This window comes from Ambystoma mexicanum, chromosome 9 (assembly GCF_040938575.1).
Source record: "Ambystoma mexicanum isolate Mex_15411 chromosome 9, UKY_AmexF1_1, whole genome shotgun sequence".
Taxonomy (NCBI): Eukaryota; Metazoa; Chordata; class Amphibia; order Caudata; family Ambystomatidae; genus Ambystoma; species Ambystoma mexicanum.
The window spans coordinates 353,301,488-353,328,884 of record NC_090931.1 but is presented as its reverse complement, the minus strand read 5'-3'; the positions used below and the strand labels follow the sequence as shown (position 1 = coordinate 353,328,884).

At 45.7% G+C, this 27,397-nt stretch overlaps 1 protein-coding gene across 3 annotated transcripts in view; it reads right to left on the bottom strand.

The window, feature by feature from the left end:
* The window catches only part of HIP1 (huntingtin interacting protein 1), a 1,552,273-nt gene that overhangs the window by 1,002,195 nt on the left and 522,681 nt on the right, over window positions 1-27,397 (bottom strand). For all 3 annotated transcript variants that reach the window (XM_069614772.1, XM_069614774.1, XM_069614773.1), the window contains exon 8: window positions 18,779-18,919. In XM_069614772.1, the coding sequence (XP_069470873.1) occupies window positions 18,779-18,919 (141 nt within the window). The remainder of the gene's footprint in view (window positions 1-18,778; window positions 18,920-27,397) is intronic.

Sequence of the window (27,397 nt, the reverse complement as noted above, 5' to 3'; positions counted from 1 at the left end):
CGAGCTGCGATAGTGTTTCTGGCAACTAATAACGCTGTCCAGACAAGTGGTCGACTGTAAATTGGTCGAAAGACAAATGGTCGACGTAATTTGGTCGAAAACCAAATGGTCAAATTTTTATTTTTATTTACATATGTATTTTTTAGGTTTTCGTTTAGGGAAAAAAAGTGTTTTTTAGAAAAAAAAGGGGGTTGGGGGACCCCCCCCAAAAAAAGGGGTGAAAATAAAAAAAACAAAAATTCGACCATTTGGCTTTCGACCAAATTGGTTCGACCATTTGTCCAGTCGACCAAATTTTTTCGACCAAATGTCTGGTAACCACTAATAACATCAGTCTCAGAAGCTGCAGCGAATGCAACTGGGTGCAACCTATCGGACTTTGCTGTGGTGCCCACCATCCCAATAGGCAGATCTTTTTGACTGATTGACTGTCAGTACTCAAGTGACGATTTCACTCCTGGATTTCCCTCGGCCGTGCTCGGATCTTTCTAGACTGCTAGTCCTTGGGTGATAGCTCCCCCTTTCTCAATTGTTTCTTTTTATCTCTTATTCTTTTCTCATTAAACTTTGGGTGCTAGCTCAACTCCTTGGATCTCCCTCGGACGGGATCGGACCCCTCTTGACTTCAACGGGATTCAATTCCCTTGGTTTTTCAATGTTCAGTTACGCTGGGATTCACTTCCCTTTCTTTTACAGTGCTTGTAGATCAAAGTCTTTCAATTGTACAGGGATTTTGTTTGACCCTCTGTATGACCACTTTGAGCTTTTTCGCTGGTCCTCCTATGGCCTTTCGTTATTCGTAGTGTTTCTTGTATGGGGCTCGACCAGAGTCTCTAGAGTTAAAACCCATGTAGTGCCGCTTTCCCTCTGCAGCTGGTTTCCTCTTCACACTCTTTACGGTTCAATTATAGTTCAATGAAATATGTTCAAACTTGCCACTGTGCGATTTTTCACTCAACACAGCCCGGTACTTATCGATTCTCCCCTCGACTCACCAGCTGTGTTGCACCACTTGGCTTCTTTGGAGTCAAGGCCGGTACCACGGGCGCAGGAGCTTCCCTCGCTCCTGCTTTTCAGCATAAGCTTGCCCTGTGTACCGTTGACATCTGTTGCAGCACACTTGTCCTACTGTGCTCGGTTTTAGGCTTTCCTCTACGGAGGTTCCGCGGGCCTGGGACAAAAAGGGCATGGTCACTTCTCTCCTCACCACCCTCTCGATTACTGCTGCGTGTTAGCTGTCTTATTGTGCCGTCTAATGTACTCGACCTGCTCGAACTGCACTCTTCTGCTCCACCTTTTTAAGGGCTGCCAGGTGTGTGTGGTTCCAGTCAATTGCCTGACTTTGCCTGGCCCTCGGCTTTGGACATGTCAAACATTAGTCCTTTGTCATGAGGCAAGACAGTGTTTGTGTCTGAAAGGAACACTGTTGAAGTTTCAAAGTGTCTTACGGGATGTGATGAGGAATAGGTAATTTCGGAAAAGTAGGTTTTGGAAAGTTTGTGGGAATTGTAATCATTGGTCACTTTCGATTGGGCATTCCGAAAGTGACACTCAGAAGGACAAGATTGATATGGAATGCAGGACAAACGGTAATAGTGGGGATCACAAAATAAACAAGGGAATTGTGGGGCCGGTGGTATTCTAGCTGCACTGTTTGGGAGTGCAAACAATAGCAGTAGGAGGGAAGGGACGAGGAATGACTGGGAGTAGTCAAATAGAAAGTGGGAAGGCAATGACTTGGAGAGGCGGGGTTTGATCCTGATGGGGTTCATGTTCCTAGGGTATTTATTAGATGTGAGTGGGTGGTTGGTTTCACCTTCAGATGAGGGAGATTTAATGGGTGGAAGAAATGATGAGCAGAGATAGTTTCTGAAAGCTTCAGGGATTTCGCACCCCTCACCATCCTCCTCATGATGGTATCACGTCTCACCTGGTGCATTCCTCCGAGCATAACCCCAGGTTCCCCTACTCAGGTGATCCTCCCCCACAGGTCCACTCCCAGGAACTGGATCCAACAGCGATGTTTGTGTCCTGGCCACCTGAATAAGGGGCTCTCAAGGTTTAACTAGGAGAATACCGTTGGGTTTCTCACAGCTCGTACAAGCACACTTGGCGGTACAGGTGTGGAATCCACAGCATATACATAAGTGGTATGCCTGCTACTTGCTCCTCCAATTGTCTCCAGGGTCTTCTCGAGTTTGGGCCAACCCAATAGCACAGTACACAAATTGTGCAGCTTGAAACTATTTTCGTAGCTGAGGTAGAGCCAACCCTCTGTCTTTGGGCCTATATAACGTTGCGGCTGCAATTCTAGCTGGACGATTCCTCCAGTCAAATATTTTTTTCTCCCTCTGGAGTTTCTCTAGTGCCTGTTTAGGAGGTGTCGCAGGGAGAACTTGTAATAGGTACAGCAGCTTTGGCAGAACAGTAATTTGTATTGCCACCACTCCACTCATTAGTGATCACTCCTGTGCACTCCACTTCAGTAAATTAGCCCTAATTGTGCCCAAGGTTTCAGGGGTAGTTTGCATCAAAAGGTCCCTCGCACAAGCAGTAATCCGAATGACCATACAACTGATGCTCTTCGTAGCCCACTTAGAGGGAGATACCCTGCAGATCTTGAGCTCTGTCCCGCGGCAGGGATACGTTCAAGGCTTCACAATTGTCGAAATTTATTTTGTTCACAGAGACTGCTCTATATTCATCTAAAAAGGTCAATCGTTGGGCGGAGCGAAGGTTCAGGTTCCAATGCCGCTAGAAGGATATCATAAGCATATAACACTATTTTATGACTGGTCCCTCCATAATTTATTTCCTTCCTGCTTCTTACTTGCTTGGCTAGTGGCTCAACTGATGGTGCAAAGATGAGACTATCCTGCCTCATTCCCCCACTTAAGCGAAAACCCGGAGATAAGTGCCCATTAACTGCCACTTTATACAGTGCAAATATCCACCATATAAAGTTCTAGCCTGGGTCGAACTTGTGCAACACTGCCTGTAAATAGCTCGACTCCACCCAGTCAAATGCCTTTTCTTCATCTAAGGCTACTAGCATCGCCAGGATTTTTTTCTTATGCGCAATGTCAATAAGGTCTACTACCCGCCTAGTGTTGTCTGCAGCCTATCTCCCCGCAACAAATCCCGATTGGTCAGGCGTCACCAAGTACGGAAGCAACAGGTCTAACCGTGTCACTAAAATCTTGGCATAAAGCTTTCTGTCAATATTTAGAACCGCAATGGGGTGGTATGAAAAGCATAGACTGGGGTCTTAACCCTCTTTTGGGATCAGTGATACCCTTGCCTCCTCATCGAGCCTTCTTTGTCTCCTCGGTGAGAAACCTGAAGGTGTCTACCTGTCTAGTCGCCGGGGATCTGTCAGCCAGGTGGCCAGGACATAGCCATCGCTTTTGGATCCCTGTTCCTGGGGAGGATCACCTGGATGGAGGGTCCTCGGGGAGTGGGACACCAACAGGTGAGACGCGGTATCACCCTTCTGTGAACACCTTTTCCCCATCCTACCACTAGGATATTCCAAAACACTGCCCCTCCCCTTTCCTACAGGAACACTTTCACACAACACGAAAGACAAGGTCAGGCAAAGTCAGGCAATTGATCAGAATCGCACACACCTGATGGCCCTTTCCCTTCCCCACAGGGATAAAAAGATGGACACAACACCACACTACGAGCAAGGCTGACTACACGATGCGAGAGCTACCTCAGCACGGCAGTTCAAGGGAAGGCAAAAGACTGTGCGAGTCGAGAGGATACCAAAGGGAGAATTGACCTTGTCCTTATCGACAGAGACCCGTGAAGCCTCAAGAGAAGGAATTGTAAGGCCGCGGACAATAGCCAGCGTGTGTTGCAGCAGATGTCAACAGTACCCGGGTGCCTCCTCCACTGACAGCCAAGCTGGGGAGAGTCGCATGGCCCAATGGTACCGGCCTTGACTCTACAGACAAAGCAAAGCAATTCATCACAGCCGGTGAGTTGAGGGGAGAGTCGATCACCGAACTATGCTGAATGAAAAGTAGCAAGTGGCTAATTGAAGTTTGAATAACCAAGAACCGTTGATATGAGAAAAGAGGAAAGCCAGCATAACATTAACAAACACCACGTGGGTGTTCAATTGAGAAACGCTAGGCGATTACTGTGCTATTGGACTACAGCAACATGAAGGCCTTAGGAAAAGGCAAAAGGAGGTGAAAGTGGTCTTATGGGGGACTTGTAAAATCCCCCATATAGTCAAAAATATTTGACCGCCAGATGAATGGAAAACTAAGGGAACTGGATCCCGCATGCTAGGTAAAGTACATGAACATTATGTTGACAAGAGTAGGGATGTCCACAGTGAACTGGTTGACAATTGGTAAAGTGAACCTGAAGGAGGGAAACTGGTAAAAGGAAAAGGGGTCCGAACCCAGAGGAGGGAGATACAGCGGTGGAAAGTTTATCACCCAAAGTTTGTTGAGAAAGGAACTGTTTAATTGAATAGTCGAGTACAACTTGTGAGCGGTCTGCACCCAGAAGAGGGGGACCCAGGTGTGAAGCCATCACCCAAGGTATTCGTGGAATAGAACTTTGTGTGTGTTTCTTAAGAACATCAGGCATCGAAGGCAAGAGACTTTTGTTAAAGGAGACTTGGCCATTGATGAACCGTATAGCAGATGCAGAACTGTCGGCTCGTGCTGGGAAAGCTTGAGTGTGTGCTGTGCTCAGGAAACCCACCTTGTCAAAACGTGGGGAAGGGAGAACCCTGGCAATCACATCCTGACTTATTATTTGTGAACACTTCTTTATTAAAAACTCTATCCCAGACTCTTTTCTGTAGTTAGTTGTAATTATTTGGCAATCGTTTTTTTTTAGTAACCAGGGGTCAAGTCCTAAAAACTAAAGTGGGGGGACTCTCAACAAACATAATTGGATGTGACGTCAACTGAAATGAGCATAGTAAGGTGAAATATGCACATTTCATTAAATTGACTTTGCATAACCACCCAAATTCAGGACGAAAGCATTTGCCTTTCATAAAATCAGACACAAAACCAAGAGGATATTTTCTTCTAATAGTGTTTTTGAAAACATTAAAATGTGTGCATGTTTTAAACTCCAAGAACCAATACAAATGTTTAGACTGGAACATGCAGTACCAAAATGGGACATTTTGCCTTTAGTTGTTTGCTATTTTTCATCAAGTTATATAGTGCAGTGGTGAAGTGTCTGGCCTGCAAAAGTGACTACTTTGGTTCAATACCCGAGGTCGGCTTTAATTCATAAATTCAAAGAAGAAATTCAATGTTTTTCATTTTAGCTGGGGGTGGGGGGACAGAGTCCACCCTCTGAAAATAGTGGGTGGACTCCCTCCACACGTGTCTACCCTCGACTTGAGCCCAGTTATAGGCCTTTTTACTTTGACGAGAAGCCACGAGGACAGCCTTATTTTTCCTTTGATGGTCAACGCTTGCTCCCATCTTAGATTCAGGGTTAGGTTCGGCGTTTTCCACCCTGCCAGTTTAATAAACACCCTTGAACTGTGATCACTTGTGTCCGTCTTTACTGTTGCTAGCATAGTTCCTTACACCTCCCAACTCCTGCATCTGATCTTCTGTCACCATCGCCAGGGCACATTTGCCCAGAAAGGATTCTATCAACTCCTGAGTGGGGGAATCGGATGTATACAGCTCCCTATAGAATTGATCAAATGCCTTCCGTTCCTCCTGTTCTAATTTAACTGTGCAGACATCTGGTGTTCACAAATCTGGCCCTTTTATTGGCTGGAGCCTTGAGCTTCCAGGCCAATAATTTGATTGCCCCGTTCCCCTGTGCGTAATGTCGCTGCCTAATCTTCAACAGGGTGTACTCTGTTTTTTTCTCCTCTATCACATTGATCTGGTCGCCTGGAGTGGTCTATAGACTTTCCGTGAGCCCGAGCTACGATACTGCACCTCCAGCTCTTTTAGCTGCGCAAGCAGATTCTCCAATTTCTCCGCCCCTTTGTAGTCCCACCCCCTTTGAGATTACCCCTCTAATGTTTGCCCTTAAATGCCTCCCACCATATCTCATCACTAGACTAACCTTGAGCATTTGCTTTAAAAAAAGCAAATGATACTTTCACAAATCTCCTTCCTAGACACCAGATTGTGGAGCCGGGATGGGCTCATCAGTAGGAGGGTCTATTCTCCCTCGACTCTAGATCCCAGTTAATAAACACTGGAGCATGGTCCGAGTGCATCATCGTGCCCATCTCTGCCGAGTCTACCTTTGGCAGGATCCCACTCCCCACCATGATGAAATCCAGCCCAGAATCCCCTTTGTGCACATGGGAGTAGAAAGAAAAGACCTGTACTCCGGAATTGATATGCCTCCAAGTATCCACCAGCCCAGCTTCTTCCAACCCCCTTGAGAAAGATTTTGAGGGCTGTGTTATACCAATATATGTGCCCCTTGTGACATCCAAGTTGGGGGTCAAATGTCATGTTGAGATCTCCTGCGATAAGCACATACCCTGATGCGTACTCTATCAGATGCTATAGCACTGCACAGAAATATTACTTTTGACCACTATTCGGCACAAAGACCGGTGCAATTTGAGTAGCGCTCCATTAAACTACCCCTATACAAAGAGATAACTTCCATCCTTATCAAACTTGATCTTCACACCTGGTTAAACCGAACCCGCCTACTCACCAGTATGCCTACCCCCTTACTCTTGTTCTTTGTGCTCGCATAGAATTGATGCAGAAAGTGTTGAGTGTAACCTATGCGCGTCTTTCTTCATAAGGTGTGTCTCTTGTATACACGCCACATCTACTTGCATGCGCGAGAGTTCCATCAGTAGCCTACTTCTCTTTTGCGGGGTATTGAGGCCTCTCACATTGTATGTCAGGACACTGAAGTCGGCTGCATCGCTGTGATGCTGGAAATGCATCGGAGGGACAGGGCCTCCGTATCCTTGTCCTTTACTGCTTTTTATTGTGTGTTCTGTTGCGTTTTCCGCACAGGAGTTCATGTGGGACTCCTGGCGGTGCAGCTCTCTCTCTTTTGGTTTGGTGAACGGACCCGTGGGATACCCTTATGGCACCCATGGGTGGGAGTACAACCCTGTACCCCTAGTGTATGTTTTTGGGCACCTGTGGGTGGCCCGCAGAGCAGGGTATGGGCTGGTGGCAGCTCCATGCTGAATTTGACAGGTGCGCGGAGTATCCTCCATTTTGTGATACCCCGGCCCTGCCATTGGAGATCAGTTGATTCCTGATGGAAAACAAGATGGCCCCTGTGGCCTCTTGCTTTCTATTACCTATTACCTTGTTTTCCCAAAGTCCTGGGAAGCCCTGACTCTGTCCTTTCCCCCTGACTGGCGGAAGTGCCATATATGGTGTTGTTGTGAAGGCCCGGCCAGACTAGCTGGAGCCTTCCCAGTGATGTATGTTGTGGGTACCTCCTGTGGGTGGGACCAGGGTGAATAGAGTGTGTGACCAATATGCATTCTGTGTTGTGGATGTCTAGTATCTGGTGGTTGACACAATGGCTTAGACAGCCCTGCCCGAAACCGGTATGAATGCAGTTCTAAGTGCTGAATGGCTCGGACTTGTCCCAAAACACATAACTTGTTGTGAGTGTCTGGAGAGAATTGAATGGCCTGAATACCTCGTGTGCCTGATTGGCTGCCTGCCTGCATGAATGCCCTTAGTCGTGATTGGATGGCTTGAGTGTGACCCAGCGGAATGAATGGGAGAATAACAGTATATCTGGGGACCTCTCACTGCTAGGAATCGTGTTCAGAAGCTGAAGTCCACTACGACGAGTAACTGGAGTAACTGAAGCTTGACCTTGAAGCCCTGCTGGACGAAAAGAATTGCTGTTGCTCTCCTTCACAATCTGAAAGCTTCTGTGCCTCCAAGGACTGACCCAGAGAGGACCTGGTAAGGCACCCTCTTCCCGAGCTACGAGGGACCATAGTGCACCAGCTGATCTTTGCCAAAGCTCCCTGGTAGACAGACCTTCGACAGACTGCCGACCCGAGACGGGGACTGCCGCGGAATCTCAAAGAGAACCACTCGGACTGTTGTCCGCCACTGTCGACGACCGCCGTCGCCGACCGGAGCCGCCGTGCTCCCGTTTGCCTAAGAACTTCATTTGATCATCGGACGCTCTCGTCTGCATCGTCGCCCGCTTTATCCCGCTGGAGAAGGCCTGACCGGTGACGCGCCGAGGAGCATCCACCGGTTGGTTTCCCGCCACCTAAAGACCACAAAGACGCCGACGACTCGACGCCCTTGCTGGGCCACAGTTCTTCATCATCTCTTTGCGGTCCAAAACTATCGTCACCGAGGTGCCCCGCATGCCTCTTCCTTAAAGGACGCAAACGCTCTGCCCTCGACGAGCACCACTAAGAACAAAGCTGCCACTTCACAGCCATAGTTCAACCTGTTCGCCGTCGGACGTTCGAGGACCCGTGACTCCTGCTTTAAAGGGAGGGCACTCAAGAAGGGCCATCGATTCCCCGACACCGAACGCAGAGTTCCTCGATGCCTCTCGACGATCTGTGGTTCCCGCTTTAAAGGGAGTCACTCAAGAAGGATCGGTCGACGCATCTTCGGAGAACTCTACTCCACCAAGTATATTGGGGGGGTAAAACCTTAGTAGGAGGAAATAAGACTACCGTTTCAACCATCTTACGTTCCTGCCTATCTCTATTGCTGGTTTCCTCATTATTGATCTGTGTGACATTTTAACTGTACAGTTGATGCACTTTAATGAGATTCGATAACATTGGTGGTACCACTTTAGAATTGTATATATTTATCATTGTTGACTTCCGAGTACAAAGTGCGTTATTGTGATCGTGTACATACCTTTGAATATTAATTATATAAAGACTGGGTTTTCAGTAATACAGTGTGTGGACATTCCTTTATGGGGGTTCGGGGACTACACTGTACTTAAAAACCAGCCCGCATCACCTCTTGAGAAGCTAAGCCTTGATTGCTCGTCCATTGCTACCGTAATAGAGAATCTTGGCTGGGGTCTTCTGTGCCTCTCCTCTACCATATAGAGAGCAGAAGTACATACACCCCCTACCAGTCTTTACAATCGCGTTCCAGAGCACACAGCTAAATTGTGCCCCAAGACCGCTCCTGCCCAAACACATTTGTGCTGTTGTGTTGTGATTGTGGACACCCTCCTACCTCCCCTTTCCCCGCCAGCTTGCTCTTCCCCCCCCCCCATCTTGTGACCAGAGGCTATGCAATGAGGAAAACCACATCTCTCCTCCTCTCCACCCACACCTTCATTAGCTAACACTCAGGCCCTCAATTCGATCCCCCTGGGGAGAACCAAGCTTCCTCTAGCATATGCATGCCGTCATGCTGCTTCTTTCAAGCTTCTTGCGGTTGCGAGTTCTGCCTCTTTGGCGTCTATGGGACCACACGGCTGCCTCAGCGCTGGGATTTTGGACCGCTGGTTATAATTCAGTTCTCCTTGCTCGCTCCCAATCTGCAGACCAAGAAGCTGCATTGCTTCCTATGGGGTCGTGCACCTCGTTTCTCACCCAAGCAAACACCAAGCCAAACGGGAATGTCCACCAGTAGCAGATGCCTTCTTTTTTAAGCTTTCCTGTAATCTGCTGAAACGCTTGTCTGTTTTGTAGGGGGGAGTGCTGCTATGTTCTGGAAGATTAAGAGTGATTGACCCTAAAAAGTAATTATTTACAGCTTTCTCGAGGCACGCAATATCTCCTCAGTGTGATACAAGTGAAATTTCATAATTATGTCTCTTGGTTGGGTTCTCCGGGTTCTTCTAAGTGGGCCAACTCTATGGACACGATCTAGTGTTATACCACCTTCGGCAATCTCCAGGACTATTGCCTGAAAACCCTTTTGCACCCAGCTTCGAAAATCGGCACACTCTATTACCTCTGCCGTGCCTCATGTGCAGAGATTTTCCTGCTGATGTCTATTTTCCAAATCATCTTTTATGGTGACCAGAAGCGACATATCTTGCATAGTACTGGCCACCTCTCCCTGAAGATGGAGTACATTCTTCTGTAAGGTCTGCAGTGCTCTTTCAGTATACCCCATTTGTGGATTGAACTGCTTTGTGTCTTGAACCAGGTCTGCAATCGATTTCTTAAGCTCTTCTGCGTTGTTTTTCATCTCTGCCCATATTGACTGGGTTAGTTCCTCTTCCAGCTCTTCTCTCAAGCTCTGCAAACAGTCAATAAGGTCTGAATTGGAGAGCCCCCTCCCGATACCTGTGCAGCTTCCTACATGGCCTCTCCTTTCTTCGCCGTTTCTGCACTGGTTGTTGATGACTTTCTCGTGTTCATAGCCTGCCGGGGATCCGACCAAAAGGTACTTAGTGTTGGGCCCCCAGCACCACAACGCACAGATCTGCTCTGCGACATCCAGTTTCAAAGAGCATTGAGCGGCTCCTCCTCAACGTTGTACTTCTCCTCTCTGGGTCAGTCTGTTCTTACTGCCAGTCCGGCCGTGCCTCTAGTCACACAGATCGTCAGCTGTCAAACAGGCTGCTTAGTGTACCTCACTGCTAGATGTTCTTCCTGTTTCTGTGCTCTGAAGATGTGAAATCTCTGCTCATCCCCATCAACTGCCAGTGTTCACTGCTCAAAGCATCAGGCTGACGCTGCCCCTGTGCTCTTTCCCTGATAGTGCCACTCTGCATATAGCAGTGGGATCTCTTCTTTCATCCCTTAATCCAAGAGATGTCTGCCACCCCATTAAATTACAAAGTCGATCTTAACATGCAGCCTCTGCTCTGGTGGCCATGCTCATTTTTACCATTCAGCTGGCTGTGCGCTGCCGGGGGCCAGATGCCTTCACTGGCGCCACCTGCGCCGGTCCACACTGCTGTGCCACACTTGATGCGCTTCTCCAGGCGCTGCAGTGTTCCACAGGACTCTGCTCTGGCAGCCTACTTCACCCATGTTTGTCCCCTGCTGAACGGGTCTCCACCTCCCGATTCCGCCGCCGACGTGGTGCTGCAAACACTCCGGGGACTTTTCCTGATGGGCCCAGCGCTTTTACTTTAGCTGTGTTGCAGACCTCCACAGCAGGCCCCTTGCGCAGCCTGGGGAGCGCACACTATGCTCGTGCATCCCGGTCACCGCAGGCCTTTTTCACGTACCTTGACACTTGACTTGCCTGCGTATCACCAGGCTCGCGGCTCTCCCGATGGTGCTGCGCCGCTTTGTTGGAGTCTTCCGGGCTCGATTACTTTACTGCTGCTGAGCAAACCCTCTGGGTTGCAGCATGCCTGCAATGGGCCTGCAGTCCTCGCCACATGGCTCACTGTAGCTCTGTCTATGTAAGGAAGGCATGGTATCAACAGTAGAAAGACACAATAAATGCAATTTTCGAAAACCTTTATTTTGTAGTTTACTGGTGTTGGTGAAATTCCTAACTAGCCCCAACTCTAAAATGGGAGTATTCTCGACCATAAAATAAATAATAAACAAGTCCAAGTCAGTCTAGTCAAAATAAAGGCCTATACTAAGAAAACCTAACCTTGCCCTCCTACTTTAATAAACATGTGCGTAAAGGGAATATAAAAAGGAAAGATAGTGTCTTAAAAGAAACGTCAGAATGGCTTAGGGAACAACTCCCTTGCCCGTGTTCAGAAGCACATGTCGCGAGAGTTTCTTGAAAAGGATAGGTGGATGGCACAGTTCTATCAGTCTTGCACACTCTGGCTTGCTGGTACAATTCAACAGTTCAGGCTTGGGCTTCAAGCATTTAACAGTCTACTCAATTCTTTAGGCATCGTCCGCCTTACCACAAATATACAGTTCTCTTGGCTTTCACTTTGCCACTATTCAACACAGGCTTCCCTCCGCTGGGCTCAAACCGGCCTCTCATTTCACATTCAACTCTTCATTTCATCACATTTCAGGACAGGCTTCCGTCCGCCGGGCTCAAGCCCATCTCTCTCTTTTACTGTCGAAGACTTTCTAAAAGTACAAGGATTTTACAAGACCTCTGCATGACCACTTCAAAAATTTGACAGTGAACAATCTTCACAACACCAATGCTCCTTGGTATTTACTTCCTTATTCTCTTTCGATGTGCCGCTTTGGCATCTTTCAAAGTTCACACGCAACACCAATGCCACTTGGTACTTGTAGTTTTACTTTTGCCCTCTTGGCATCTTTCAAAGTTCACCAATGCCTCTTGGTACTTCTAGTTTGAATTTTGCCTTCTTGGCATTTTTTAAAGTTCATGTTTCTCTTTACTTTTGCCCTCTTCGCGGTTTTCAAAGTTCATATAGATTGCTTTTCACTCAACCAACTCTCGTTTGGGATTGCGGTTACTTTCTTGTCTTCGTTTCATGCTTTTCATTACTCAGAACATTTCACAGAGAATTTAAAATATGTGAGTCCGCTTCGCAGGACAACCCTGCTACTTTGCAAACTTTTTTCAGCCTTCAATCATTGTTCTCTTCATTATGCGTCTTATTGGCACACGCGCAACCTTCAACTTGTGTTATATGCCTCTTTCACTCTTAACATAAACCAGGCTTTTGTTTGCCTTCGATAACTCACCAGTTGTGTCAATTGGGTTTCTATCTTCAATGCTTTTCCCGTAGCAGTCAAAGCCGTTACCAGCGCCTCCTCTTCTTCTCCCCAACTCCGTTGTTCACCTGGGAGGGTAGCGGGCTGCCTGGAAGCACTATGAAGGTTTTTCTTTTCCACTCACTCGTTTTCGGTCACAGAAAGCTTACGGCTACTCAAAAGAATGGAATTCTCCCCTTGCTCTCTCTCGTTCGCCACAGTAGCCGATCTAACGTCTATAGCCGGGTTTGCATCAGCCCCGAAAGAGCTGTTCCTTCTTGCACCCAACCTCACTCAAGTGTGTGCCTGTGCAGGCCACTTTTTATCCTGACAGGAAGTGTAAACAGGTGTATGTAATTTGTATTACGTGCCTGACTCTGCCTGATCACATTAGAGGGACAGAGCCATTGCAAGTCAGTAGAGGTAATCCTCCTGGCCTCATTCCTCATCTTCCTCGGCACAGTAGTATAGTCAATGTGAAGTGGTGAGGAATTATGCAAGTTGTCGTTTCAGAGAAAATCGGCAGGGATAGGGGTTAGATGGGTTAAGGAAAAAGGGGGGATACCAGGTCTCATCATCAGGTGCCTCACTCCCACTACCCAAGGACCCCTACTCAGGTGATCCCCTCTCGCTTGTCCACCCCCATGGTCAGGATCCAAAAGTGATGGCCTTTCCCTGGCCACCTGAGTACAGGATCCAGGGAACTAAACTGTGAAACACCCTATGGTTTTTCACACTGTTCTGCCCGTTCTCTACTGCTCCTGTGGGTGAAACTCACCATACCACTGCCAGACCACTTTAGGTCACTGCACACCCCATCTTGAGTACTGCAATGCACGAGAGCCACTGCGGTTCAGCTGTGACTCCACAGGGTTCTCAGAGCTGCTGGATTAGACGGCCATGTCGGGGGACACTAGCTATGCCTCGGCATCTGTGAGAGGGCCTAGGGTACCATAAGCTGATAGCCCTGGATTAGGAGGGGAGGCTGGAACTGGAATGGTGGCTTCAGAACATGGAAGCATGGAACGGACGGGCTATATTTTGAGGTATCCTGAAATTAATTATAGAATCCGACGCAAGCGAAGCAGGCTGGGGCGCAAGGTACAGCAACCTGGAGATAGGCGGCAAGTAGTCACAGGAGGAACTGTCCCTTCACATCAATTGGCTGGATTTGCTTGTAGGCTCGTTCGCAATAAAAGCGTTCGCAAGAGGCAGAGCAGAGTGTTGCATTCTCCTCAGGATGGGCAAATTTTCTGCGGCGTGTTACATCAACCACTTAGGAAGCACCTGGTCAAGGATGCTAGTAGAGCTAACAAAAGACTTCTGGCACTAATGCCTCGACAGGAGGATCTTGGTTTCTGTGGAATATCTTCCAGGAGTTCAGAACGTGGTAGCGGATTGGAACTCCCGCTACTGGCACATTTCCAGCGACTGGATGCTACACAGGGACATTTTTCCGCAGATAGCGGCCCTCTAGGGCCCCCTGTACAGCGACCTTTTGGACAGTTAGGCAAGTTCTTCAGCTGGAGGCTAGGCCTGGAGGCTCAAGGGGCAGACGCCCTTCTACAGTCATGGTCGGGAGCATAAACTACGCCTTTCCCCCCTTCATGATGTTAACAAGGACATTTACGAAGATCCGTCAAGAGAAGGAGGAGGTGGTCGTAGCAGCCCCGAACTGGAAGTCCCAAGTGTGGTTTCCAATTCTGATGGAACATTCTTTGGGATTTCCCGCGAACGATTCCTCTCAGGCAGGATCTCCTGTCAGATCCGTCAGAGAATTATCCTCTGACGGAGACGGGGTAGCTACCACTGCTAGCGTGCAGGGTGTCAGGAGCAAATGGAGTTGACAGCATTTCTGGAACAGCAGCAGAATTGATCAAACAGTCATGATCCCCCTCTACCCTCAGAGCTATGATGCGGCATTGGGGAGATGTTGCCTATGGTGCAGCCATCGCAGTATTCATCCGGTTTCTGCCTCTTTAGTACAGGTGTTGAATTTCTTGGCTTCCCTTGCGAATGGAGGCAAAGCGTTTAGGACCAAGGCAGTCTACAGGTCCGCCATTTCAGCTGGTCACGAACCAGTGGAAGGGGCCCCAGTTGGGGAAAACCCAGCAGTAGTGAGACTGATGCAAGGAGTAAAAATGTGCATGTCCCAATTCCTAAATACACGCAGCTGTGGGACATCAATGCAGTGTTTCAGCTATTTATGGATTGGCCTTGGAACAAGGATTTGTAATTGTAACTGGTTATTCATAACGCGCTTAACACCCAGATGTTTCTAAGCGCGGACCCAGGGATCGAATCTGTGTTGCTCTGCGTTGTCTTACTTCCAAGGTCAAGGCATTGCACCCAAGCTATCCTCCAGAGACAAGGGAAGGCATCTGTTGATGCACTGGTCTTCCAAAGATCAGCAGATTGTCAGATCAGCAGCTGTCAGGGAAACTGGACATGCTGCTGTGCTTGGTGTCCTGTAAAAACGTGGCAGGCGTGAAAGCTCTCAAAGTGGAAAGGAAGACTTTTTATACAGATCATTTTTTTCGATTGTGAAGAGAAAAAGTGTCACTCTACGGTTATCGTATATCAATATTTTCAGGAGCAGCCAAAATTGTGCATAGCTAATTGCATCAAGGATAATGAAGCTAGGATGAGCAAGGTGAGAGCGCCAGGTATCTCTCAGCTGCTCATTGTGTGCAGGAAGCTGTTTAAAGAGGTAGCTGCAGCGACTATGGCCAGATGGGCGAGGAAAGTCATGACCCTTGCAGGCATAGATGTAGCACATTTTGGAGCACATTCAGCTAGAGGTGCTATGGCGTCCAAGGCCTGTAGTGCGGGGGCTAGCCTTCAGGTCATTTTGAGGGCTACGGATTGGTCTAGCGACGCCACTTAAGACTTACAATTTTTGTTGTTAAAAGTAACATTTTTGTCGGAAAAAGAAGACGACTTTCTATTTTAAGCCAATAGTGAGCATAGCCGTACCCGTGGTGGATAGCTATGAACAGGCTTAATGCTCACCTTCGGTCTTCACATAGAATAAAGATTACCCCTCCTATAATGCAGGGACTCTTGATTCTATTAAAGACACAGAGGCAAGCATTATTTATTTAATTTATTTGTAAAGCGCTGAACAAGGCATGAGAGCGCTGAGACTAACGGAAAACAAGCAACATATATCAGGCAGGGATAATCCATGAAGGTAGGTGTTTGAGATTATTCAAAAAGGACGGTTTTCAGATTGTGTTTGAAACTGGCGAGACTAGAACACCGCCTAAAGTAAGGTGGCAAGGTATTCCAAAGACGTGGGGTTGAGAATGGAAATTATCCTCTTTCTACAAGTGACCATTTTGCTTTCGGTAGTTGCAGTAGACCGGTGTTATTAGACCTAAGGCTGCATCTGTCTGGTAGCCATTTAAGTTGTGCTGTCAGATAGGTTGGACCTTTTCCATAGAGACAGGAGTGTGCAATGCACAGGGTATGAAACACAACCCTCTTGGCTATCGGAAGCCAGTGTAGTGAGCTCCTTGCTTCAGACACATGGTCAGCTTTGCGTGGCCGGCTACTACCCTAACTACATTCTTCTACTTGTAAGCAGTTGATTTCCCCCCTTACCCACACTTAGTAGAATGCTTGCACAGTAGTCCAGGCAACTTGCTATGATAGCTCTAGCCAAGGTAGCACAGGTGGACACTTCAAGATAAGGTCTAAATTGAGCCAGGAGCTTGATGTAAAATGAGGAGTTGGAAACTAGACAGCTAATGTGAGCCCTCATTGAGAGCTCTTGATCAATAGTGACTCCCAAGGTCTTTACTTTCTTGATAGTGGGCAGCAGACAATCTGCAATTTGGATGGAGGAGTAGGCTTGGTCTGAGTGATGCAGCTCAGAAGGAGTGCCTAGGATCATAATCTCTGTTTTTAAATTGTTCAAGGCAAGGCCATCGTGCAACATCCAAAGATGGATTATGTTGCAAGTGGCGTGATGATCTCGGTGTCTTTGAGGTAATTTCCCTAAGTGGGAAAAGACACTGAGTGTCATCCGCATAGTTGGCCTAACAAGTATTTTCCGCATCCAGTTGATCAAACAGTGTAAGCATAAATATGTTAAAGAGGGTGGGTGTCGAAAAAGAGTCCTGCGGCACTCCGCAATCCAGGGCATAACCCTCTGACATGGCCTCCTCATAAAAGACCTTAGCTGTCCGGTCTGACAGGAAGGAGAGCACCCAACTAACTGCTTCCCAGGGAAAAAAAGCATCCTCAAATTCTGCTACGTAGCATGGAATGATCAACCAAATCGAAAGCAGCAGTTAGGTCCAGGAGCATCAGTAAGGAAGCTTTGCCTTTATCCATTTGTTGTAAAATGTTGGTCTTAATATCTAGTAATGTAAATTTGGTACTATGAAAGCTCAGAAAGCCAATTGCCTGGGCCTAATAGGCAGAGTGCGTTCAGGAACGCCTGAATCTGTTTGTGTGCCATCTTGTCCAGAACCTTCAGAAGAAAAGTGGAGTATGTGATCGGGTGATAATTATTCACCAGATCGCATCCAAAGAAGGCTTCTTTAGAAGGTGGTTTATCCGGGCTTAATTGACCTCCTTTGGGTCGAACATTCCTCCAAAAGATGCATTAACAAACTTAGCAATGAAGGGAGCAAGGGGCAGGGCACAAACAAACTATTTACGCAGGACAAATATCACCCTTATAGCTTGTGGGTTTTATCTTACTCAATAGTCCCAAAGCCTCTGCTTCAGTCACCACCATGAATTTAAAGGGCTTAGGTCAGACTGGTGCCCGGCCAAAACAATTATCCCACCCATGGAAGCAAGCACTGTATTGTTTGTACTGGGATGATGAATGTCAGCTATTTTGTCGATCAGTGGGTCTTTATTACCCTCCCTAACGTGTGTCTTGTTTGGCAGGTGATGACCAAAGGGCAGGCTGAGCGCAAGATAGCGAGGGCGTCGAATGGTCGCTGAAGAAGTAGCCGACACATGCCGAGGAAAGTTTTGTTAGGATCAGTTCCGGTTCCAATTCAGCTAGTTGGTCTCAGGATTGTGTTGCTGTGTTTCGTTTTGCTGCATGTCAGTTGGAGGCCATCAAAAGAACAGGAAAGGAACTGGGCAGGAAGTGACTTGTGAGGCCATGAGACAGGAAGCAGACTGAGGGACTACCAGAGACTCTGCAATTCATGGGATATGTAGTTTGTTTGGTTTTGAGGTGTTTGGAAGAAAAAACAAATATAAGGAACATTTAAATCTGCTGTGAACAATAGAATAAAGCAAGTTGAAGCATAATTCTCGCCTCTGTGCATTTAATGGAATCAAGACACCTTGCACTATAGCAGGGGCAATCTTTAGTCTAATGAAGGATCTCACACTTATGAACTGTCTTTACGCAAGGGATTGTTCCAATACGTTTGGGTAGATTAAACCACTCTCAGTTAATTACCCTGAGCTCAAAGTAATTTCTGTATGGTTCTAGTGAAATCCTTCAGCATTGCTTCATATATAGGCCCTGGTATATTTCATTCAAGGCTTTAAATACCCTGTATCAGAAACTTTTTAAATCACTGCTGTGATATAACCTTTGTCTCCTCTTTAAACATGAGCTGTATCCTTGAATGTTTATCAGTATCAGTGTGTTTAAAGTGTGCCCCCCTTCAATGGAGAGAGCGAGAAAGCAAGATAAAGAAAGAGAAAGTGAGAGACCAAGAGAGAGGGAGGGAAGGAAAGGGAGAGAGGGAGATAAGGAGGGAGAGCGGGAGAGGGAGATAAGGAGGGAGAGCGGGAGAGGGAGATAAGGAGGGAGAGCGGGAGGCGGAGAGTGGGAGGGAGATAAGGAGGAAGAGGGAAATGGAAGGGGAAGAGGGGGAGAGAGAGCCAGGAAGAGAGGAAGAAAGTGAGGGAGAGAGGGAGGGAGAAGGAGGGATACAGAGGGTAGCGATTACTTCCTTATTGTTTGTTAACCATATTATTCTTGTTATATACCATATTCACTATGGGCTGTGTGGACACTCTTACTTGATATCCTTTGTAAGGGATCTGTACCATATACAAGTGCCTAACTCCTCCCACGAGTTGAAGCCTTACAGCTCTGTCATGTTTACCAGTAGGGAGCGAAGCTCTGTAATCACACCAACTCTTCCCGGCAAAGCCACCAGGGTTCTAAAATCATTGTTGTTTTCTAGCAGACCTTCAATCTCTGGGGAGAAATGTACTTACATGAGTGCAGCTTGAAGAGGAGTTTCACTGTGTAGTCATACAAATGGCTACAATCCAGTATGACTTGTATCAAGGGAGCTAATCGGCACTGCCCGGCAGCTGTGACTGACACTGAGCGGGACATGTCCAAGGAGCTGAAGACTGAAATGAGAGAAACATAATAACAGATATGAAGCACACAATTTCAGTGAAAATGAGAGAGAGAATCAGAGACAGATTTTATCACAATAAGACAATATCAGTGTGAATATGGATTTTTAGAACCAGCCCAGTAAGGCAGACTTTAGGAGATATGGGGCTTGCGTCAAGTACAGTCAAGTACAGTTAACGTTTACAGACAGCCAAGTAATAATGTTACACACAGAAGTGCAAAACTATATTATGTATTAGGCCTTAACTCACCAGGCAGGGAAAATTCAAGAAAAGCATATAATTCTAAACCCACATAGATGAAATAGTGCAGCGATCACTGCACTATACTTTAAGTTGAATATCAAGTTCCATAAGAAACCTGAAATTTGAATTACAAATAACTTTTGACTTGCATGACGGATTTGGCTAATAGACCATGGCTAGTGAACCTGTTTACGAAACCTATTGAAGCAATATGTAGAGTGGCCACAGCTGAAGGCTGTGGGCACTGGCCATGGCCAGAAAGGCATAGCCAATGGAGCTGGAAGAAAACTATTGGGGTAACACATGTAAAAGCGGCCACAGCCAAAGGCCAGGATCAATTGTCAGAAAGATAAGTGTTTTAAAATATACAGTGTGCACGGCCGAATGCAGCGCTCACTGGCCAAGGAAGAAGGCCCTGGCTAATGGGCCCGAAAGACATGTCTAGTGGCTGTGGCCACCTAGTGGGTCCAAAAGAAACATACTGGGAGAATATGTACAGTGGACACGGCCGAAGGCCATGGCTAGTGGCCCGTAAAAAAAACTATGGTATAACAAGACTCTTGTAATTCACTGAAAAAACCTTAGCTAAGCTGCATTTAAGTTGTGCAGATTTAATGCAACAAAAACCTTGAAATTCTGCATATGTGTGAAGTCATGGCCCGCTTAACTCGGCGTGTTCCCACTGCAAGCCCGAGAGCACATACATATTATAACAGAAGGGATTCACAATGAAATACAAAATGGCATTATGGGGGACATCAACACGAGTGCGTCAAGTTTAGCTTGTCATGACTTAGCGCATCTTCATCACGGTTCTGGGGCGTGTGAAAAAACTGCAGTATGCAGTTTGTAGTGGCTGGGCTAGTTATGATAGAAAGCTCGTATTACATATGCCTCACGCAGCAGAACCCCTGTCAGCTTCCAATTAGACTGATAAGGTTGGAATTTCCGTGAAATCCTGTTCGCTGTGTCGTGGCTGTGCATCAAATCCCTGTGTCAGTGTGAGGCCCTCATTGCCTCTTGACTTAGCACATCTGCTGAATTTCAAGGGTTTTGTTGCGTGGCCATGTGGATGGAGAAATCGTGCATACTTTTACTGAACTTTGTAGTGGACGTGCTTTGGAATGGCACGACACTTGTACTGTAAATTTGTAATGGTACATTTGAAGTGTTGTACAGGAGCGTGTTGGATGATGGCGGCTTTGATGTGATTGGCGGATGCGTGTGGGCCTATTTACACGTAACTCAATGAGGTAGAGCTGCAGAGAAGATTGTGCAAAGGGAAGAAGGACTGCTCCAGCTTTACAGGGGTGTGGCCCTTGTGGTACTTTGGGAAGTGCACATGCCAAAATCTGCACTTCGCACCATGTTGCCCAATTGACATGGCACTGTGGGGATTATCCAATCTGGTACTGTGGGTGTCGTTCACAGGAAGGGGCGGTCAAACTGTTGTGCATTATACTCTGCGTACTGAAGGTGGCTGACATTGCAAAACGCATTGTGTTGACTGTAGGTGATCCCTTTGTCATAGATCTGCACAACTATGCCCTGGAAAGACAATTTGATGGCAATTCTGGTTTGGAAGGAGTGGACGAATTGTGGAATGTGTAGAAGTGCAATTCCGCCGATATGCATGCACTTTGCGAAGACCTAGCCACTTTTGCTACTGTGGATGTTATCGTCTTCCACTACGGCGGCATGCATATGCATTACGTGGCTTGCTTAGATTTGTTCCGTCGACTGAGGAGATTGCTGGATGTCGTAAAGATGTTTTTTCCCACTGCCAAGGTGCTTTTCTCATCCATAATACCACAAAGAGTATGTGCCACTGCTCATGGATGTTATACTGAGCCAGACGCAGGAAGGTATCTCATCAACGGAAGCATGTATACTTTTGTGTACGCTCGTGGAATGTTCTTCTGCAACAATGACCTCATTAGTTGTGGAAATGCAGAGTTTTTCCAAGAAAATTGCATTTTGTTGTCACCCATTGGCAATGCAGTTTTGTTTGCCTGTCTACAGGATGCAGTGAAGTTTACTATAATAATGTGAGCACAAGACAACACAAAAGCAAATAAAAACTGAAACAAGGTGTTTCTCTAGAAGCATCTTAAAAAATATATACATTTTAAGAGCTGCCCCTTACCACAAACTCCCCCCAACCTGATTGCAGTTTATTCCCCCACACCCGCACGCAGCACAAAAGCCACATCCGGGGATTTTCAGGAAGGCGGTAATGGAAATGGGACTGTGAAGGCAGAGGGATTGCGTTTCTGGGCGTGGTGTGTATGCAGATTACTTGTGTATAGAACTGATACTGTTACATGGGGAGCTCTTCAGTGTTATTTGTAGATGCGTGTGGAACTTTTTAACAGTACCAATGACCGCGTGCTGGGTAGAAGATAGTAGAAAGGGAAGAAGGAATGTTCCTGCTTTATTGGGGCACAGCCCTTGCTGTCTTTGGGGAAACACACGTGCACATACTCCCGGTTTCAGCTTGCTACCCATGACATTGGGACAGTGGGGACTATCACGCCTGCAGGTGTGGGTCATAGGAAGGGCCGTTCTTAATTTTCTACATTACTGTGCACAGTGAGCCAGACTGACCTGGTTGCAATTACTTGCAAACGCAATGTAGCACAGCCCATTTGATCCAACATCACTTACACGCCAAACCTATGTGGCCTGCTACTGTGTTCTGAAAAGCTGCGAACGGATTGCAGAACAACTCTGTGGTGTGGCCTTTTACAGGGCTGCTGTGGAAAACTTGCACATGGAAAACAGGCCTACATTGTTCAAAAACCTACATACATGTACAATGGGCCATTGTGGTGTGTTTGTAAGTGTGTAATTTCCGAAAACACTCCCTACGTTACTCAACACTGTACTTTGCGGCTGTCCATGGGTCCAGATCATGTCACCGAAATAAGGGCCCACGCGGAGTGTGGGTGCGGTCGCATGGTGACGTTGCCACTGCTCTCCTTTCAAACTGTTGTGCGTAGGACGCGGTTTGGGCGGAATACGTTGTGCACATGTGCATACCGTTGCCACTTCTATACTGAATAATAGGGTGCCATACGCGTCATACGTGTGCCAAGCATTTTGGGAGACGCTGGCTGTTTATAGGGTAGAGCAGGTGGGATGTTTATCTGTATAGGTACCTGTAGTGTTACCAGGACACAGGGGAACAGATACAAATGCGTTTACTTGCACAACAACCAAATGTCCCCGCCCACACGTCATTGTAGGTGGAGGACAACATGCAGGGATGCCTCCATTGTTATTGTGGATAGGCTGGGCAACTGCAGTGTCCATAGGACACCCACCTTTTCCTTAATTGCGGTCATTCCAACGAGGACTGTGTGCCACTGAGTGAGAACAGCATTTCAACAAAAAAAAATGTTACATATACACACACACAACAACCTTTCACGTATTAACGTTTGCTTGTACACATTCATACACACCATTAGGAAAGGGAAGGGGTAGCATAAATGGATACTTATTTTTGTGGAATTTGGGATTTCCTCAAGTTGGTTGTGAGGGGAGGAAGACATTGAGTTATCACCTTAACGTCTCCCATCACACAGATTTTGAGGGGATGGACCCTTTGACAAGGGGAAGGGGTACACGTGCAGGTCTGCTACAGTTGTTTCATTTTGTCAATAATACACCCTTCTAGACAACCTTTCAGCCAGTACAATTGTTCACCAATGTTTCCACTCTGGCTTCCAGCCTGTCTTTTTTGCCGTGCACAGAGTTTCTTTCTTTTGCTATGGCCGTATGCTGTTGTGGAAGGGTTGGTGCTTGTGCTGCCTTGCTTTCCTTTACAATATGTTCTCTCACAGAAAATAAAATGTGTTTCCTGCACATATAGCAATATATATTACATAATGTATGTTTTACAGTACTGTGCTGTGCGTACCAATGGGGTTAGTAGTGTAAGTCATTGCGTCATGAGGGGAATTTGCTTCCAGCCACTCTAAGGTGCTTGCTATTGCTCCGTAATAAATGAGACATTATGCTTCTCTAATATTGTTTACTGCAGCACCTATGCAGTTAGTCGACAAACTTCAGTGTGCTTACTACATTGTACTGACGTTCTGGTCTTGGTACTTTCCAGTCTGTACTCTCCGAAAACACGTTGTTAAAAGGGACATTATGGTTAAGTTACGCTACTAAACAACTGTCGCCTTTACTGAAAACACTATGCTAAAGCAACATTCTGGTTACAGGGCCCTACTAAAAACCTATAAAAACATTGTTAGAGGCACATTATGGTTACAGGTAAAACCGAGAACAAAAAATTAAATTCGCCAGTTATGGTAAACTAAGCAACCATAACTCGCTCCACCAGTGTGCACTGCAAGGACTAACACCCATGACATCAAAGATGCCATCACAAATCTCATTGATTACATCACTGATGACTTTACATGTGCATTTAGTTTTCATGGAAAGCTTCCACAAGGGATTGTTACTGTAATGGTGGCAGAAAACTATCAAAGATCATTAATATGAGCATTTACAGGGAATTACAGTAAGCAAAGAAGGAGCAGTATTACCATAAACTGTTCATGACATAACTGATGATCTTCATGCACAGAAAGGATTGCTGTGTTTTACGCTTTCTTCTTCCCCTATATGTATATGTATCATATGATGTGAGTGAATCCTAAGGAAAGTTGTGCAAGAACATATGAGAAGGGTGCGGTACACAAAGACAGAACCTTTTGAATTGTTAGTTCCTGACTGTTAGTGAAGAAAAGCACCTGGCCTACTTATGTCAGTGAACAAAAAGAGGCAGTCACACATGCGATGTCATCAGGCATGTTATCAATGAGATTTGTGATGGCATCTTTGATTTTGAATTTCTGAGGTTTTTCAGTTTAACCTGTAACCATAACGTCCCTGTAACAACGTTCTTCCATTGCATTTCATAGGTTTTTGCTAGTGCAACTTAACCATAACGTCCCTTTGACGTGTTTTTGTTAGTGAATATATATATATAGTAAAAAAAAAACGTTGTTAAAAGGGACGTTAGTTAAATTGCGCTACTAAAAACCTATGAAATTCAGTGAAAAAAACATTGTTACAGGGACATTATGGTTCCAAGTAAAACCGAAAAACCCCTGAAATTCGCCAGTTATGGTAAGCTAAGCAACCATAACTTGCGTCACCACCGTACACTGCTAAGACTAACACCCACAACAAAGATGACATCACAAATGTCATTGATGACATCACATGTCTGGCTCCCTGTTTCTTTTCCTTTATTGACATATCTAGGCCAGTAAGTCAGGAACAAAACATTCAAAAAGTAGTATATTTGCACACGTATACTTCAAATATGTTCTTACAGTAGTTCACTTCGGGTTCACTCACAGTATATGAAACATATACATAGGGGAAATTACAGACATGGAAGACCACAATGCTTTCTATGTATGAAGATGATCAGTAAGGTTATCAACACTTTCTTATAGTTCTGTTTTTTTTATTACTGTACTTTCCCTGGATATGGTCATATTTGTATACAATGTACTCACGCTACTTTCCTTAGGGTCCAGTCACATTATGTGATAGTTATACATAGGGAAATATTAGCTTTGAAGCAGAGCAATCATTTCTGTGCATGAAGATAATCAGTTAGAATATGACGATTGTCTGATAATACTGCTGTTTTTTGTTTATATCATTTTCCCTGCATATGCTCATATTTGTATGTGTTGTCGGTTTGTGTTTTGTTTGCAATAATGCAATTATGTAGTAAGTGGGTCTTATTAGGTACTTATTATATGTTTACAGTATGCAGAACTCTAATAAGAAAGCATTTATAATTTTAGTATTTAACATGGCAAGATTATGAATATTGCACCTCCATCATTTATGCTGCACACAATGCCTATGTTTCTACATGAGTAGCTTAGTATACTGGAAAGAACTTAATAATAGAATGCTATTTTTATCAATGCATTGCTTAATGCACTACGTACCTCATGATATTTATTCCAATGATCCTTGACACTTTATCAACATTACCATAAGAATCCCTTATACAGACTTTCATGAAAAGTAAATGCACATGTGATGTCATAAGAGATGTCATCAATGACATTTCTGATGTCATCTTTGATGTCCTGGTTGTTAGTCTTAGCAGTGCACGGTGGTGGTACGAGTTATGGTTGCTTAGCTTACCATAACTGGCGAATTTCAGGGGTTTTTCGGTTTTACTTGGAACCATAACGTCCCCTTACCAACGTTTTTTCATTGAATTGCATAGGTTTTTATGAGTGCAACTTAACCATAACATCCCTTTAACAGTTTTTTCATTGAATTTCATGGGTTTTTACCAGTGCGTGCTATTTTCCTACAGCTTACTAATATCATATTTACCCAATATAGCAATATTTGTGTCACCTTAAAACTCTGCCATTTCCCACCTTCTAGAAACATTAACCCTTCTATACACTTTTTGCAACTAATTCAACAAATTTTGCATCGGTGGACGTCAACGAACATCTCACTTCATTGCGGAGCTTCCGAACAGTGCCAGATGACCATACGCTGGTGCGCGGCGTGATGACGTGTCCGAGAACCCGTCCGCAGTTCACGATAATATCTGTGCTTCGCGGACAGTTCGTAACTGCATTTTCTTCTGATCTAGGAACTTTCAACTTCGGAATTTCCCTTGCTTAGCTCAAACACCTATTCCTACTAATCCATTAACAATCTAGTACACAGTACATACTTTTAGCAAAATTGCTATTTATCTTAAAATGGCATCAGCTAATGCCAACCCTCCTCCCCAAGAGCCATCGCCATTGCTGTAACCAAGGAGCATGAGAAACACTGCCCCCTACCTTCGAAATAACACACGTGAAACATTTTCCCCTGTGCACCTACCCCTCCATATTAGTGTTTGGTGCTTCTTCCCTCATTTCCTCCCCACATTTCGTTCTTAGCTCTCCTGCCAAAAAAAAATACATCCAAAAACAAAAGAAATGTTCCTTTAGGAACCACCTTTCACAGTTAAAAAATAGAACTAAATAAAAAAAACTTATCGACTTCATCTACTATATGTCTCAGTAAAGTACATAGACTCAATAAGATTTTCCAACATTCCCATTTGCATTTTGTGTTATTCTAATGGAAATATTGTGGCGTTCATCCTCCGTTCCAGGGACTGGAACGGTGGATACCGGCCCGGCAGCCCAAGTTATCAGCCCAAGAGAAGCAAGGGTGGATAACAAGGTCTCTCCAAACTTTGCAAACTCATTCGGGTTCAGGTCGGAAATATAATTGCGAAATTTCATGCATTTATTAAGTAGCGCCAAAGTTATAAGCCATCCAAAAACTGCCCCCAAACATCTGAAGTGTCCCCGAACTTCACAGGACTGGTCGCGAACATCCGAACTGTTCACAGACTTTCGTAGCGAAAAACACCCGTTTTTTACTTCTTGCTGCCATATCCCATCTCATCCTCATCACCCCTCACCTCCCCACCTCCCCAGAGATTATTTGATAAGTTTGACAAGTGCAATGTTGTGTTTTTTAACATGTTTTTACGAATCCAAGATGTCGGGCGTTTCCAAAAATCTGACGCACCTCACGCTGCGTGTCTGCGGACATGATGCAAGCCGATTAACCAATTAGTGTCCTGACACTAATTTTTTTTACTTACATTTTGATAGTTTAATTAATAAACACGCTTTCGGGACCATTTGGTGAAAATACATCCAACGGTTTGGGCTGTAGCCGTGAGCAAAGTTTTTTTCCCATTATGTATATGGGAAAAAGAACATTTGGGACCCCCCCTAAACCTCTGCCCCCTCTGGATGAAATCTCACCAAACTTTGCAAAAAAATTCAAAGTTTGTTGAGGATTCATCCACGGGGAGCAAAGTTATACGCCGCCCAAAAAGTACTCTTCCTATGGGTTTAGCAACTTAACCATAACTACATGGCTGCTACCGCAGGCCATGTAATGTTCACTTAAAAAACCTTTAAGGTGCAGGATGTGGCACGTGTAATCCTGAAAGTACTGCGGAATCCGCTACCTTTTCGTGATAGTGAGGGGGAAAGGGGAGGGTGGGTTAGCAGGGGAAGCGATATCAAGCTGGGTAGGGGATTGGGTCTTCTTTCGTAGGTTTTCTTTTTACGTGCATTCATGTGACTTTTGTTTTTTCTCTTTATATGCGTTTGTTTGCCTTGCCTCACATTT